General features: G+C 39.7%; 1 protein-coding gene across 1 annotated transcript in view; it reads left to right on the forward strand.

The window, feature by feature from the left end:
• The first annotated feature begins 2808 nt into the window (after nt 1-2808).
• PRRX1 (paired related homeobox 1) overlaps nt 2809-14222 on the forward strand; it is a 36331-nt gene continuing 24917 nt past the window's right edge. Inside the window, exon 1 of the mRNA XM_005867726.2 lies at nt 2809-2845. Within this exon, the coding sequence (XP_005867788.2) occupies nt 2809-2845 (37 nt within the window). The remainder of the gene's footprint in view (nt 2846-14222) is intronic.

Genomic DNA, 14222 nt, shown 5'->3' on the forward strand with positions numbered 1-14222 from the left:
GTGAGGCTCCTTACTATCTGGTATTATGTTTTTGGAAACTTGCCTTTTTTTTTTTTACGCATCAGGTTGTTTAAAGTGAGGCTCCTTAGGAGCCTGGGAAGTTCAGAGAGAGCCTTTGGTGGGCTGAGTTACTGCAGGCTCCCAACAGAGGGCTGCCTGGACTTCTCAGGTGTATATTTGGCCCATTTGGAAAGTCCTTCAGAGGTTCCCCCAAACACTCAAAAAATCATACTTTTTCATGTTCTGAATTTGCACTTTGTATCTTTAGTAACTCGGATGCACACAGACTTCATAGATTGATGAACAGGAGAGTTAAAAAGAGGAACAGACAGGGGAGAAAGTGGGAGATGATGGACAGAGTAATATCAGGGTGGAAGTTTAAGAATCAGAGCAGCCCCAGCATCTGACCATGGAAAGGAGCAGGTAGGGCCACATTATTAGCATTGACCTTCTGAATCTATAGAGCATCGTTTGTCTCATGCCCAGCCAAAACCAACCTCCATGCAATTACCGGGATGCTATCTGAAAGGCAAAACTGCTCCACTCGCCCACTCTCCCGCTGAAAAACGCCTTTCCTGACTCCCCCGCACGAAAAGGTTGAAGTCCAAGTGCGTGTTGTTGGAGGACCCTCACCACCTGGCCCTGCCTTCCCCATGGCTTGGTCTTTCTTTTCTCAACGCTCCCAAATACTGGACTGTGACAACACAGGAGGGTCAAGATCGTGTCACTTGCCTGCCCTGTGTTCTTGAGACATTTACCTTTCAAATGAGCCCATGCTCCTTCGTGGGGCTGCAGTGAGGAATAAATGAGGTGAAAATCCCCTCTGAGCAACGAGTAATTCTGCTTTCTATCTCTCTACTCCATCCATTACAAACAGTCTTTTTCCCCTGGTCAAAATGTATATTTTTCCTTCCAAATCCAGTGCAATTAGGCCTTCCTTTTCTGTAACTTTTTTCTCACGTATTAAAATACAATTGATCTTCCTTCGTGCTACCCTTTAGAGTGTGTGCCCTCCATTATTTCACTTAGCTCGTTTTTTTTTTTCTGAAATGACTTGTTTATATACCTGGTTTTCTCACTAAATGGTGAGCTCCTTGGGAAGGTGGAGGCCATTGACCTTCTATATACACCAGCCAGTAGGTGTTCAATAAACATATGTTATAGGAATAGAAAGGATACACAAGACAGGAGATCTGAATTGATTCATCATTGGGACTTAATTTGAATGCCATGGTTTAAAGCAGGGGTAGGGAACCCTTTTTTCTGCCAAGGACCATTTGAATATTTATAACATCATTCACAGGTCATACCAAATTATCAAGTTAAACATTAGCCTGCTATATTTAGTCAAACACTTAATTAACTCACCCCTCATGCCTTGGCAGTGCCAGATCAAAAGATTTCATGGGCCTTACATGGCCCAAGGGCCGGACATTCTCCACCCCTGGTTTAAAGGCTCATAATAAGCTTTGAGCATGAAGTCAGTTTATTTGTGGGCATCTGACTCTTCCATCTCTACTCAGGCCAAATGCTTTGCTGGTTTCGTTCAAGATTTATACATATGTCAGACTCCCCCCATGGAGTTGGTTTGTGTGTGTGTGTAAAACAGACTCACGTTTCTGCTAACAAATGTAATTTCCATCACAAAAGGATTAAAAAGAGAACTACCCAACTTAATTTCTGAACGGAGCTAACCAGTTCTTTACATTGAGGTGCTTGCCCATGTTCATGTTAGAAGATACCAACTTTTGATTTGTTTTCTCATGTTTCCTACTGTTTTGTCACATGAGCACTCTCTGAAGGATAACACTCAAATTTTATTTATTTTTATAGCACTTAAACAAAGACAGTATAATGTGGCTTCTCCATAAATGGCAATAGTAAAATATTCTAAACAACTTGGGGATTCCAGAAAGCTGAGGCTGTAGCAGCTCAGTGATTGATGATGCTGAGTGTATCAGATGGGTCCTAGATCTACACAGTTATCTCGTTCCCATTGGCCTCATGCATAAGCAGATTTATGCTCCCACCATTCTGGGAGGGTTTTTTTTAACTAGTTGATCAGTAGAATAGAAATAGCTTGCAGCCTATAAGTTCAAGTCTCAATTTTTTTTGCTAAATCAAATGCTAAGAAGCGTTTCTCCAAACTAAACACTCCTCGTGAAAATCACATGATTGCAACCCAATCATATCAAGAAGTTGGTCTATTTATCTATTTCAATTTCTGCATTAAAATTATACCAAGCACACTCTCACAAATCCCTATCCACTTCTTAAGAGTTCTTTCATTTTTTAATAGTTTTAGGAAGGAAATTTCATGACCTCTGCATTTCCTCAGGATCTCTGGTTCTATGAAAGGCAAGTAGAGTGAAGCTTTTCAGAACTTGGCCTCTGTAGCCAATTGATCAGGAGTCACGCATTTTAGTTGTGCGCCTTTGGTAAGGCTGCTCAACCTCTCTCAGTCTTGGTTTCTTCATCTGCATTATGGGCATGATAATAACATGACCTCTTAGGATAGTGAAATATGAAATAAATGCCTACAGTGGTTCCTGGCAAATAGTACATACTCTGAAACTGTTTTATTAAGAAATATGTATTAAGTACTTCCTTGGGAAATCATGTCTACCTAACATCATGTTAGCTGGAAAGTATGCAAGAAAGGTACAAAATATTACCTCTGCCTTTACAGAGTGATGGCATTATATGATAATTATCCTATATAATAAAAGCCTAATATGCAAATTGTCTCAACCAGGAGTTTGACTCCTCGCTATGACATGCGCTGACCACCAGGGGGTGGCACGGAACATGGCGGGCTTCGGTGACACAGTGCTGGTAGTGGGCGGTAGTGGAGGCACTGCAGGCCCCAATGGGCCCTGACGAGAGTTGGGCCACGGCAGGATGGTGGAGCAGGTGAGCCGTGGGCGCCAGGCCTGCCACCCAACTCCCAGGTGCTGAGGGAGCCAGGTGGGGGGGCCCGGCCCCGATCGATCACCCCGTAGGTGGAATGGTGAGGTGAGGGGGCAGTGCTGACACTTCCATTACAGAGAAAGGGCAAATAGCAATATTAAAATATTTCTTCTAATTACCTTCCTTTCAATGTGCATGAATCTGTGCACTGGGCCACTGTATAATCATATAATTTAAATTATATAATAAAATTCTATAATAATTATTTAATAATGTCTTATTTCTATGCATAATGCTTTTAGAAAATCATCTTATTTGTGCCTCAGAACAATCCTATAAGACAGCGGTTCTCAACCTGTGGGTTGCCAACCTGTGGGTTGAACGACCCTTTCACAGGGGTCACCTAAGACTGTAGGAAAACACATATATAATTACATATTGTTTTTGTGATTAATCACTATGCTTTAATTATGTTCAATTTGTAACAATGAAAATACATCCTGCATATCAGATATTTACATTAAGATTCATAACAGTAGCAAAATTACAGTTATGAAGTAGCAACAAAAATAATTTTATGGTTGGGGGTCACCACAACATGAGGAACTGTATTAAAGGATCGTGGCATTAGGAAGGTTGAGAACCACTGCTATAAGACATTTAGGAGTTTGTTTATTCATTTGTTAGTAAAGAAACTGGAGCTTAGGAAGGATATGTGAGTTTGCTGACAGTGAGTGACAGAGATGGGACAGTCTCAGGGCTCTGTCTACTACCCAGTGTCATTCCCGATACATGCAGTCTCTCCCTCTGGATAGCTATTAAGACTGAAATATATAGAAAACAAAGACAACAATATGGCCGTGTATAACAATGCGCTAAATTACATAAATCAAGCACCCGGGACAATTGCAGTTATTAATTAATTAGAATAATTAATGTGATCTAGAGAAGTTGGGAAAAGTAAAATAAAATTTTAATTAAAAATAAAATGTGACTAAACACTGAATTCCCTGTACATTGAATTAGATAAATGTTGCTGTCCTTAGTTTTGCTAATCTGTATTAAATCATTAATACCTTTTTTGGGGTTAAAATTGCAGTGAGTGCTTTTTCCTTATGCCATAGACATTTGGAATATAAATGAAATAGCATATGTGAGGTGTTTTATGACATTGGGAAAAAGGCACCATAGAAATGCAACCTCGCAACCCTCAGAAGTTATGAACTCAATTACATTGTCTCTGGCTAATGGAATTCAGTTCCCTTCAACTGCCCTGAGAATAAAGTAGAGAACATAGGTTTCTAGTTCTTTCCCTGAGGTTCAAAAATCTGTAGGCTGTGGTTAACTTTTGGCTTGAAACCACAAAAAACACAGTCCACATATTCATCATGTCCAAAGGTTAAGTAGGGTACACAAGATGGAACTGATTTATTGGCCATTGGTCACTGCAGTCATTGTATAGGACTGGATGCTAACTTGCCTTCTCCACTGTGCTATATCCTTAAAGGAACCTCAAGAAGCAAGAGACACTTTGGAAAGCTGGTGGCATATATCTTCCTGTCTCCTGTCCTGAGCCCCCAGAAGGAATGATCTTGGAGAAACTCACCTTCGTGATGTCTTTGTTGAAACAAATGGCAGACAGATTTGCCCCAGCAGATCTGCAGCCTGTGTCTAGTAGATATACAACAAACTTTTCCTAATCCTTAATACTAGACGTTCTCTCTTGCTCTGGGAAATAAATTGTTTTTCTGGATGCTCTCCTTTTGCAGGAGGCAGCAACTTGGAATCTAACAAACAGGCCTAGATTCTGTTGTTACTGGATCCTCGGTAACATTATTTTTCCAGCTCCGACAAGAAGCTGCTTTTGTAGAGGGAGTCATAAAACTTACCTAGTGGCTTCGCCCTGGACTTTGAAACATATACTGCAATGGTTCCAAAGTCTCACATATTACTTGGGTCCTAGTGGGATGTATGAACTCTCAGAGTTTAAATGAAGATCATTCTTAGTGATTCATCTTTAATGTCCTGCTTCTTTTTTTTTTCCTCTTTGCCACTTTTCCTCCTCCATGTCTGCATTATGCTGCAATTTAAGAACCCACTGATATAGTACTTGTCTGTACCAACCAACACCGCTTGGGAATTGGCTTCACTTGGAACATTACACTTTCTGCCTTAGTTTATTTAAATTTTACACATCTGAAATATCTTTTTAAAATGCTTCTCTTTTTTTTGTTGTTTACAGCTGAGGCCAACTGGCACTGGTATCACATGGGTTTTTGACTGGGAGTTCCTGCCTAGAAACTGATATGTCAAAGTGAGTTACCAGAGAGAGTTGGCATGAGACTAGGTAACGATGATATGTCCTAGCACTTTTAGTGGGCTACACAGAAAGCCCAAACAAGTGAAATGTTTCCCAATGCCACAGGTTGGTCTTTTCCACTGTGGGCAGTCGGGTCTGCTTCTGGTTCTCATGTTTATAGCATTGTTACAGTTCAACCCAGGATTCTCTGAGCTGAGTTAGGCGTACACCCACAGAGACACACATCCGCACCCACCCACACACACACATGCACACAGACATTTCAGGAGAAATATGTCCTCCATCCTTAAACGTTAGATTATTTTAAAATTCCAGGGCACTATAAAACATTTTTTCATCTTTGCTCTCTTCTCCATTGTTTGAAATCTGAACCTGCTAAATCTGAACATTTTCTTTAAAAATATCTCAAAGAATATAAGCATCCATGCAATGTTGACATAACCCTGATATCCACAGAGATCATCAGTAATGTTATTTAAAACATCAAGAAAACTACAGATTTGACTGCAGAAATGTGCATCCATGAAATTATATAATAGCTAGTTAATCCACTGTTAAACACATTGTATGCGGGAAACGTATTTATACGTTTTACGTTGACTGTAAGTAGTAGAGCCACCTGTTAGCGCACGATAAAAACTACCCGCAAACAATGTGTTAAATTCATATATTCCAAAATCAGAGATAATTAGTAAATAGATTATTATATTTTTTACTATATCCCTCTTAGAGTGCACAGATTTATTAATTGGTAAGTATTTGAAGAGGAATTTATAATTGAAAATCAGAAAGAGATACTAAAAACAGTTTAATACCATGCCCAATTTGACAGCCATAGAAATAGAAATCCAGACTGGCAAAGTTATATTCTTAAAATCACATGACTGGGAAAGGAAAAAAAAATCACATGACTTTTTAGGGCCAGACAGAGTGAGAACCCAGGCTGTCTGACTTCTAATCCACTGGTTTATAAACCCTGGATTGCTGAAAACATAGGAAAGGGCATAAAATCACTATTATGTAAATCTGATCTGTGGCCTATGACTAATTAGAAATAATCTTTGATATAAAAAATGGGTTTTCTCAAGTCAAGACGTAAACCATACTGACATCACATCAGTTGGTGAGCACCCAGGCTCTGTGGCCACCAAAGCTAGTGCCCTGTTGGCTTTGAGAAGAGCTGGAAATGGTGCTAAAACTGGAAGTCTCCAGGAAATAAAATCATAATAATCCTCTAGCCAAGAAGATTTACCCCAAACTAATTGATCTGTAGTAGAGAAAGATGTTTAATAATGCTAAAATGGTGGTTTGACCGCTACCCCTAGAAAATCTTAGTATGGAAATAACCACATAGAACAAAGTGAAGGACCCCAGTAAGGGTCTTTGAAATACATCTGAATAGTTACAAGGGGGCAGCTTTCCTTCGTATTGCATAGGTATGCCACAATAAATCTAGTCTACCTTTATTAGACACTTAGCATTTTCATTCTTATAAACAATATTGGAATGTAAATGAGGTAAAAAGCCATCAGAAATTTGACCAGCACTTCCTATCCTTCTGCTGACCCCTTTCTAACAAATTTTACTCTTAAGTAATTACTCTCTAAATCAGTGGTTCTCAACCTTCCTAATGCCGTGACCCTTTAATACAGTTCCTCATGTTGTGGTGACCCCCAATTTCATTGTTACAAATTGAACATAATTAAAGCATAGTGATTAAACACGAAAACAATATGTAATTATATATGTGTTTTCCGATGGTCTTAGGCGACCCCTGTGAAAGGGTCGTTCGACCCCCAAAGGGGTCGCGACCCACAGGTTGAGAACCGCTGAGTATTCCTAAGATACTTTGTTTTAAAGGTGCTGACTTCCAGTAGGTTAACCATGCCATCAAATGTTGTGTCATTTTAATTGGAGTTACAGAGGAACAGAGAAGAAATGAGAAGAAGGCTGGCAAATGAAAGTCCTATTGATGGTTGGGGAATGGTTGGATAGTGGAATTACACACTAGTTTGTCCCAGTTTGTTCTTTCTCTTGGTTTGATATACTATCATTAAAGTCCTTTTTTGAAAGTAATTTTAAAAGTTGGAAAAAATTTAAAGTAGTGGACATCTGAGCAAAGATGTAAGAATGTGGAAGGAAGAACACCTGTACTGACATTGAAGGCATGATAGAAACAGATGCCAAGGAAAAGAATGATTTAGGTGGTGACTAAAAAGTCTTTGTTCTTAGCTTTGGTTAACTTTTCTAATTAAATCTTCTTTTTAATGAAGATTTAACTAGAACAGTTAACCAAACTTTTCCTCCATCCTGACTTCTTCCTGTTATGAGTTGAGCAGTTTGAATTCTTCGTGCCAGCTTGCAGATGATGGGAAGTTGGAAGTGGTGGTCATGACATGAGTCACAGTGACACATAGATTACTCATAGGTTTCCACTCCAAGCAGACAGAACCACCTAACAAGGAGGTCTTTAGGGCTGTTCAGCAACAGGGGACATGATTCAGTGGAATAAGATTATTCCACATGGATTTTGGGGTGTTTTGCCCAAAAACTTTTTTTCTCATGTGATTTTAGTGCATCATCTTCCTTACTAGTTTAAACAGTCATATATCCCTGGAGAGGAAATCACCATATAATTAGGTTTAGGTGTGGTTGACAGGCAGTAATGTTCCTGTATGTTGGAGAAAGAATTAGCCAGGCATTTTTACCCATGCTCCTTTGCTGGTGAAAGGGGATAGAAGACACAGTGATTTGAAATGACTAATAGAAGAGGATGCAACCTAAAGCTAAACATATATTTTTTGGGGAGATAATTACTGGTGCAAAATCATGCACAAGGAAGGTGCATGAAAGACCTGGGTAACACATGCTTCTGGAACTTACATGCCTTAGAGAGAATGCAGTTGGTCTTTATAACAGGGACACTTGTGTGCCAAGAATTTACAGGAATGCATCCCTGAAAGGACTGCCGGGTTTGGTTGAGCATGAATTGAGCAGGGTGTGGGCCAGGGATCCTCAAACTACGGCCCGCGGGCCACATGCAAATACAAATATTGTATTTGTTCCCGTTTTGTTTTTTTACTTCAAAATAAGATATGTGCAGTGAGCATAGGAATTTGTTCATAGTTTTTTTTTAAACTATAGTCCAGCCCTCCAACGGTCTGAGGGACAGTGAACTGGCCCCCTGTTTAAAAAGTTTGAGGACCCCTGGTGTGGGCAATAGGCATTTTCATCAAGCACAGTTAACATGTTTATTCCGCCATTCACAGAAAGGTACCTGAAGGCGGCCAGCCACTAATGTTAGATGCTGGATACCGCCGTTAACAAGTCAGAAAAGGCTCCTGCCCTCATGACATGCATATTATAGTGTGAGACAATATCAATAATTACCAATTCACACGTGTTACAAAGCAGATGGTTCCGCTGCTGGAAGGAGAATAATGAGGGAAAGGATACTTTTGGTTGTTGATCAGAGAAGGTGCCTGTGAAGAGCTGATCAGTAAACTGAGAGTTGGGGCAGGAGAAGGAGCCATCAATATAATGAGTCAGTGGATAGGGTGAGGCCTACAGTGTGTTGTTTGGCAAAAAGAGACAAAGTAAAAGAAGATCAAGGCTGGTAGAAGAAAGCAAAGAAAGAGCAGTTATTTCTATTTCTATTCAGTCAATTTAAAGGTTAGAATAACTTTTCTCTTGGAAATCTGTCTCTTAGAAACCTCTCTGGTTTCCTCCTGCTCTCAATTGTGCTTTTAGGTAAACTAATTTAAAATAAAGATTCATATTAATTTCAATTTGGAGACTTATCTGTGCAGAGTGCTCTGGGGCATGGAGGAATAGGTCAGTCACTTAAGCTTTCTCCAGGCATGTATAATTAGAGTACAGTTCTCATCTGATATATTTTCTAGCCAAAGGTTTTCTAGAACAAAGACAAAAACAAAACAAAGCAAAACCAAAAACATAGCAACAGAAGGGCATGATTCAGTCATTTTGTTAAACAAATAATTATTGAAAGTCTTCTGCTGAAAACATAAAAACAATCCTAAAAACCCAGATGCTGGATTTGAAAGAGATCTTAGTGCCCTAGCCCAACCTATAATTTTTGCCTGTGAGACCACTGTGGCCTAACATTGAAGATTTGGTCCGTGATCCTTCTGAATGAGAACCTGAGCCTCCTGATTGCCAATCCAAACTTCTTTCCACATTTGTTTCACAATAGAATTTAGAGCAAAACTTAAGAAAATGCTTATACCCCGTCATTACACTTTTAAAACCATGTGTCTTTTCTCTCTTAAAGCAAACCATTTGACAGACCAGAAGTTGAAACCCAGAGATGTTACAGGGTGATATATTCCTCAAAAAAAATGTCTGGCTTTCAACCACAGTTGACGCTTTGGCTTTCCTTATTCTTGAAAGAGAATTTCAATTTCCTGTCACTTAAACATTATTTACAAATTACCAAGCTTCTTACATTGACCATTTTAGCACTTTTCTGTCCTCATTAGTTTGGTGTAGAAGACTGAAGGGGCTTTAATTTCCTCTCCAGCCCACCTCATCTACTCCATACAGAATTTCCCTTGGCTCCACCTCTTCCTGTGATGAAAAGCTAACTTTCTGTTCCCTGTGGCTTTCTCTGCTATAGGCATCTTGTCCTTTTACGTTGAGGTGAAGACATACAAGGAAGCACAAGTCATGCTTCTATTCTCAAGTGTTCAAATGCCTCATACTTGTCCTTATAGGCAAGTAAGAGAGTCCTGTTCTGTCACCACTGGCCTTCCAAAAGCTGAGCTTACTCATTCATTACGCACATCTCCTTTGTTGCTATCTGCTTTCAGTTTTGTGGGTTTTTTTGTTTAAAAAATCTGTTCTTTATCAGATTTGTCTTTAGAACATTAACATTTATTACTTAAAAAGGAATCATTAAAACAAAATGGCTTAGGGCGGTCACCTCCCATGAAGACACCAATCTCTACTGCTGATGTCAAGATTGATGTTATGTCTCCTATGAAATGACAACAGCCTCACTACAAAGGGAACCCGCTACCAGAAGAAGGCAGCAGCGCACGGCGCATCTAGAGCTCTGTTTGTAATCTTAGTCAAACCCCAGGCACTTGCCAGGGGACCACACACCTGGAATACGACAAGTTTAGAGAGGTTTTAAAATCTCGGTCAGAAGGCACTCTTTTTCCCAGAACTTTGCCTTCCTGGGTTTCTTTGTATCCCGTTAGAATTTATCAAAGCACTCCGACATTTAGAAAAACCCCCTCACTGAGCAAATATTGAGTAATATGACCCAACTTTTGTGTTTTCAAACATGTAGCAACCAAATTAGTCAACCCAATGCAAATAGGCAGGGAAACCATTGAATTTTCATGGCCTGGTTTTAGCCCTTGGCCTTCTTTCTCTTTCCTGCCTTTTAAAAAAACAAACTTATTTCTCATGAGGTTACTTGTTAAAGGCACCAATTGCTTACCTGTTTTTGAGTGCTAGAATCTGCATGCTTTCTGAATGTTTCTTTTCAAAACCTAAATTGAGAAAGAAAAAATTGGCTTGTCAGAAAGCCAGGAATTGACTAGCAGCAGAAGTGTCCCAAATGGGGCTTTTTAGACAAACTTCTAGGCATAATTTCCATGTGCAATTTTCCATGTTTCAGTTCTTGATTTTTAAAGCTTTTTTTCATTGTTCAAACTCCCTAGATATCAATTATGCTCTCCATCCAAGCTGTCATCTCAACATATTTGAATGGTTGTCGTACTTTCTCCCCACTTATGCTGTGATAGAAAGCTTAGTGAATAGTTAAACACCAGCAGAGGGAACAGAAAGACAAGGAGCAATGGACGTTGACGAGTCCCTGTCCAAGGGGAAATTGCAGCACATCTGACCAAATGCCTATGACGAGTCAGACTATCTGCCTGCTATGTGTTCATCGAAGTTGCAAATGACCCCTAGTTCCATTTTATTGTTTCAAAAACTGAGGCTCAGAGAAGTGAGTATCTTACCCAAGACCACACAGCTAGTAAGTAGCAGGGTCTATAGGAAAACACAGGTTTTCTGATTTCCAAACCAGTTAACTTTCCACTCTATTCCTCTGCGCCCCCCAATTACGGTTTAGTTGGGTCTGATTAGAGCATTCTCATTTTTCACTTTTTTCGACCTCCAGAAATGAATTGAAAAGTGAGTCAATAAGTGATTCATCTATTGAGAAATTGGGAGTAGGTTACACGTCTAAAGCCAGAATTTGATTATTATCAAAAAGGGAAGGTATTCTGTTCAGTAACTCAACTTCTATAATAATAATCTCAATATATGAATATTTTATATCTGACTATTCATTTATATTTACTGAGCATTGCTAAAAGCTTTGATTAAATACAAACATCAACTTTGTACTCTCAGTCTAAAGTAGATTCAGAGTCATATGGAACAAGCCAGCACGAGGGAAATGATGAATGTAGCCCCAGAAGAAAGTTAGGGCTCCAATAGAGGATTGCAGGAAAGGCTTGTTTTATGTGGTTGTGTGTCCTGGAGGTTTCTGAATCCTTCCAGAAAAATGTCTTAAGAGAGTTAAAGTGGAAAATGTGATATGAACTGTGTTAACATTTTGGCTCTGTGGAACTTATTGGTCCTAGAGAGGTGGGAGGAAATGTGAGGTGAAGAAGTCAAACACAGTACCAATTGCAATATGCTATCCCTCACATTCTCCAGTGTTATCTGTTTTAGAGGAAGGCTGGCTATACTGAGAGAGCTCAACTGTGAGCTGTATCTACATCGTTAGCTGGAGCCACTGACTTATCTTTTTGGTCAAAACCATTTAAAATACTGTTATTTTACACTTTTAGAGCATGCTATTCTCCAAAGAAAATGTTGCCCAAATTACATTTAAGGTGTTTTAATGCTATTTTATAAGGTTTAGGACCAATACTTGACTAAAAATAAACCATGTCTAGGCCAAGTTGACAGTAAGAAGAAGAAAATGCATATCAAAGACTACCATGTAACATTCAGGGTCTGGCAGCTGTAAGGTGATAATATACGCTGGGGTGACAATAGCCGCACAGCTAGGCATCTGTATAGGCAGAGGCCTGGCTCCCTTTGACAGATGCTAGGACTCATGGGTTGACGATGCTGTTGAGAAGGCATGGATGTGCTGCTGATGTTGGCTTTGGTCATTGTGATGCACTAACCTCAGTCTACAATGCAGCAGTCAGCCCCGTTTGGCGACCCATGTGCCACTTACCGGGGCCCATATTAAAAGGATGCTGTCCTAATTGCAACTGGAACTCAGTGTAACCAAAGAAACGCCAAGTGGATGCCGCAGCTCTATCGCGCTGCTTTTCATAGGGCTTGCAATAAAAGCTAAAACAGTTCTTAGTGGCTTTTGCAATTATACCTCCCTTCAATTTTCTTAAGGTTACAGGGCCTGAACCACACAAATCCCATTAAAGTAAGTAGTTGTTGTGCAATGTAGGTCCTTTGAAAACATTCTTCCATGCCCATAAAATGATCAGCGGGCTGCTCTTTAGATCCGCTCGCCTGTCATGTTTTCAACCAAAAGGCAGGAGACGGGCTTTGATGTGGCCGTTGGTTTCTGCTACTGAAGCTGGCATTTTACCTTCTTGCATCAGAATGCTTCCCAAATTGATGGGACTTGGGCACACACAACACATTTCTCTTCGGATTTTAATCTTAAAATATGTTTTTGCTGTACCTTGAAATTACACTGGGCATCCCAATTTGGACCCTCAAGGTTCCTCCCACACAACAGAGAGCAGAAGAGGGTCAGGGTCTGGGGGAGTGAGAGCAAGGCCTTTGTGAGGAGGGAATCATGGCCTGCTGCCTGGTCCTCAGTCCTGAGGATGGCACTTCCCACCATCTTCTCCACTGACTCTGGCAGCCCCATGTGGAATCCAGAGTGAATTTCATGCTAGAACCAAGGTCAGAGCTAGTACTCTCTTGAACTTGTAATCGAATGCACCAGGGGCATCCTACCTGGGACCTAGGGCTTCTTTCCTGGAGAAGTGCTTGGCACATATGCTAACATCCCGACCCACTGAAAAATAACTCTTTCTATGTGTGTTCCTATTTGCTTCAATCCATCCTTGACTGAGGACTGCTTTTCTATTGAGGAATAAAAATGAAGGGCCAATTCCTGCATTTGCAAAGGGATCCGAACCACCACAATTTCACCCATCTCTAGATCTGATGACTAACCTATTTGAAAAATAAACACGGTAAGAGGTGTCCCCCACCCCCCAGGTACAATTATCCACAGAGAAAAGATAATGTTAGCCCAATTATTTGCTATGCATTGTTTCAAAAGAATAACTGGAATTCAGAAATCATTCAGATGAATCACCAAGATTCCGATTTTCTGGAACGGCTTCTATACCACAATACTGTCATAACTCCTTCACATTTTATTGTCATTTAACTTAGCTAGACACCCTATTTCTTTTCTATAGGAATACCTGAGGTGATGAAACATTTACAAAGAACTGAACCATAATTTTAACCAAGTATTTGATTCTATACTAATATATATATGAATTTAGAGAATGGACTTATCAGTGAAGTTTTATAGAGGAGGTAAGAATTCAGATGTGTCATAGCAAGCAGATTTTGAACTGGGTCCTAAAGTGAAAAAAAGTGCAAATGTGGGTGTGTGGAGAAGATGGGGTGTACTACTGTGATGAAATAACCTTGCACATATTTAATTGATGAAGCAAGGACCTATGGAGGCCACTGAAAAGGAAAATTCAACAACAACTGGATCAAAGTAGCTATTCTAGATGAGAATGGTTGCATTTTTTAGCTTTTTTATTTTTTATTTGGGTCAGGGCTTTTATTTTTTTTTTAAGTGTATCTTTGTTGTTGAAAGTATTACAGATGTGTCCTATGTTTTTGTTTTTTTTTAGCTTTCAAAAAATTTTTTTAATAAATCTTTATTTATTGTTCAGATTAGTAGTACAGTTGCTTCTCTTTTTTCCCCCCATAGCTC

The sequence above is a fragment of the Myotis brandtii genome, unplaced genomic scaffold (assembly GCF_000412655.1).
Source record: "Myotis brandtii unplaced genomic scaffold, ASM41265v1 scaffold250, whole genome shotgun sequence".
NCBI classification, from domain to species: domain Eukaryota; kingdom Metazoa; phylum Chordata; class Mammalia; order Chiroptera; family Vespertilionidae; genus Myotis; species Myotis brandtii.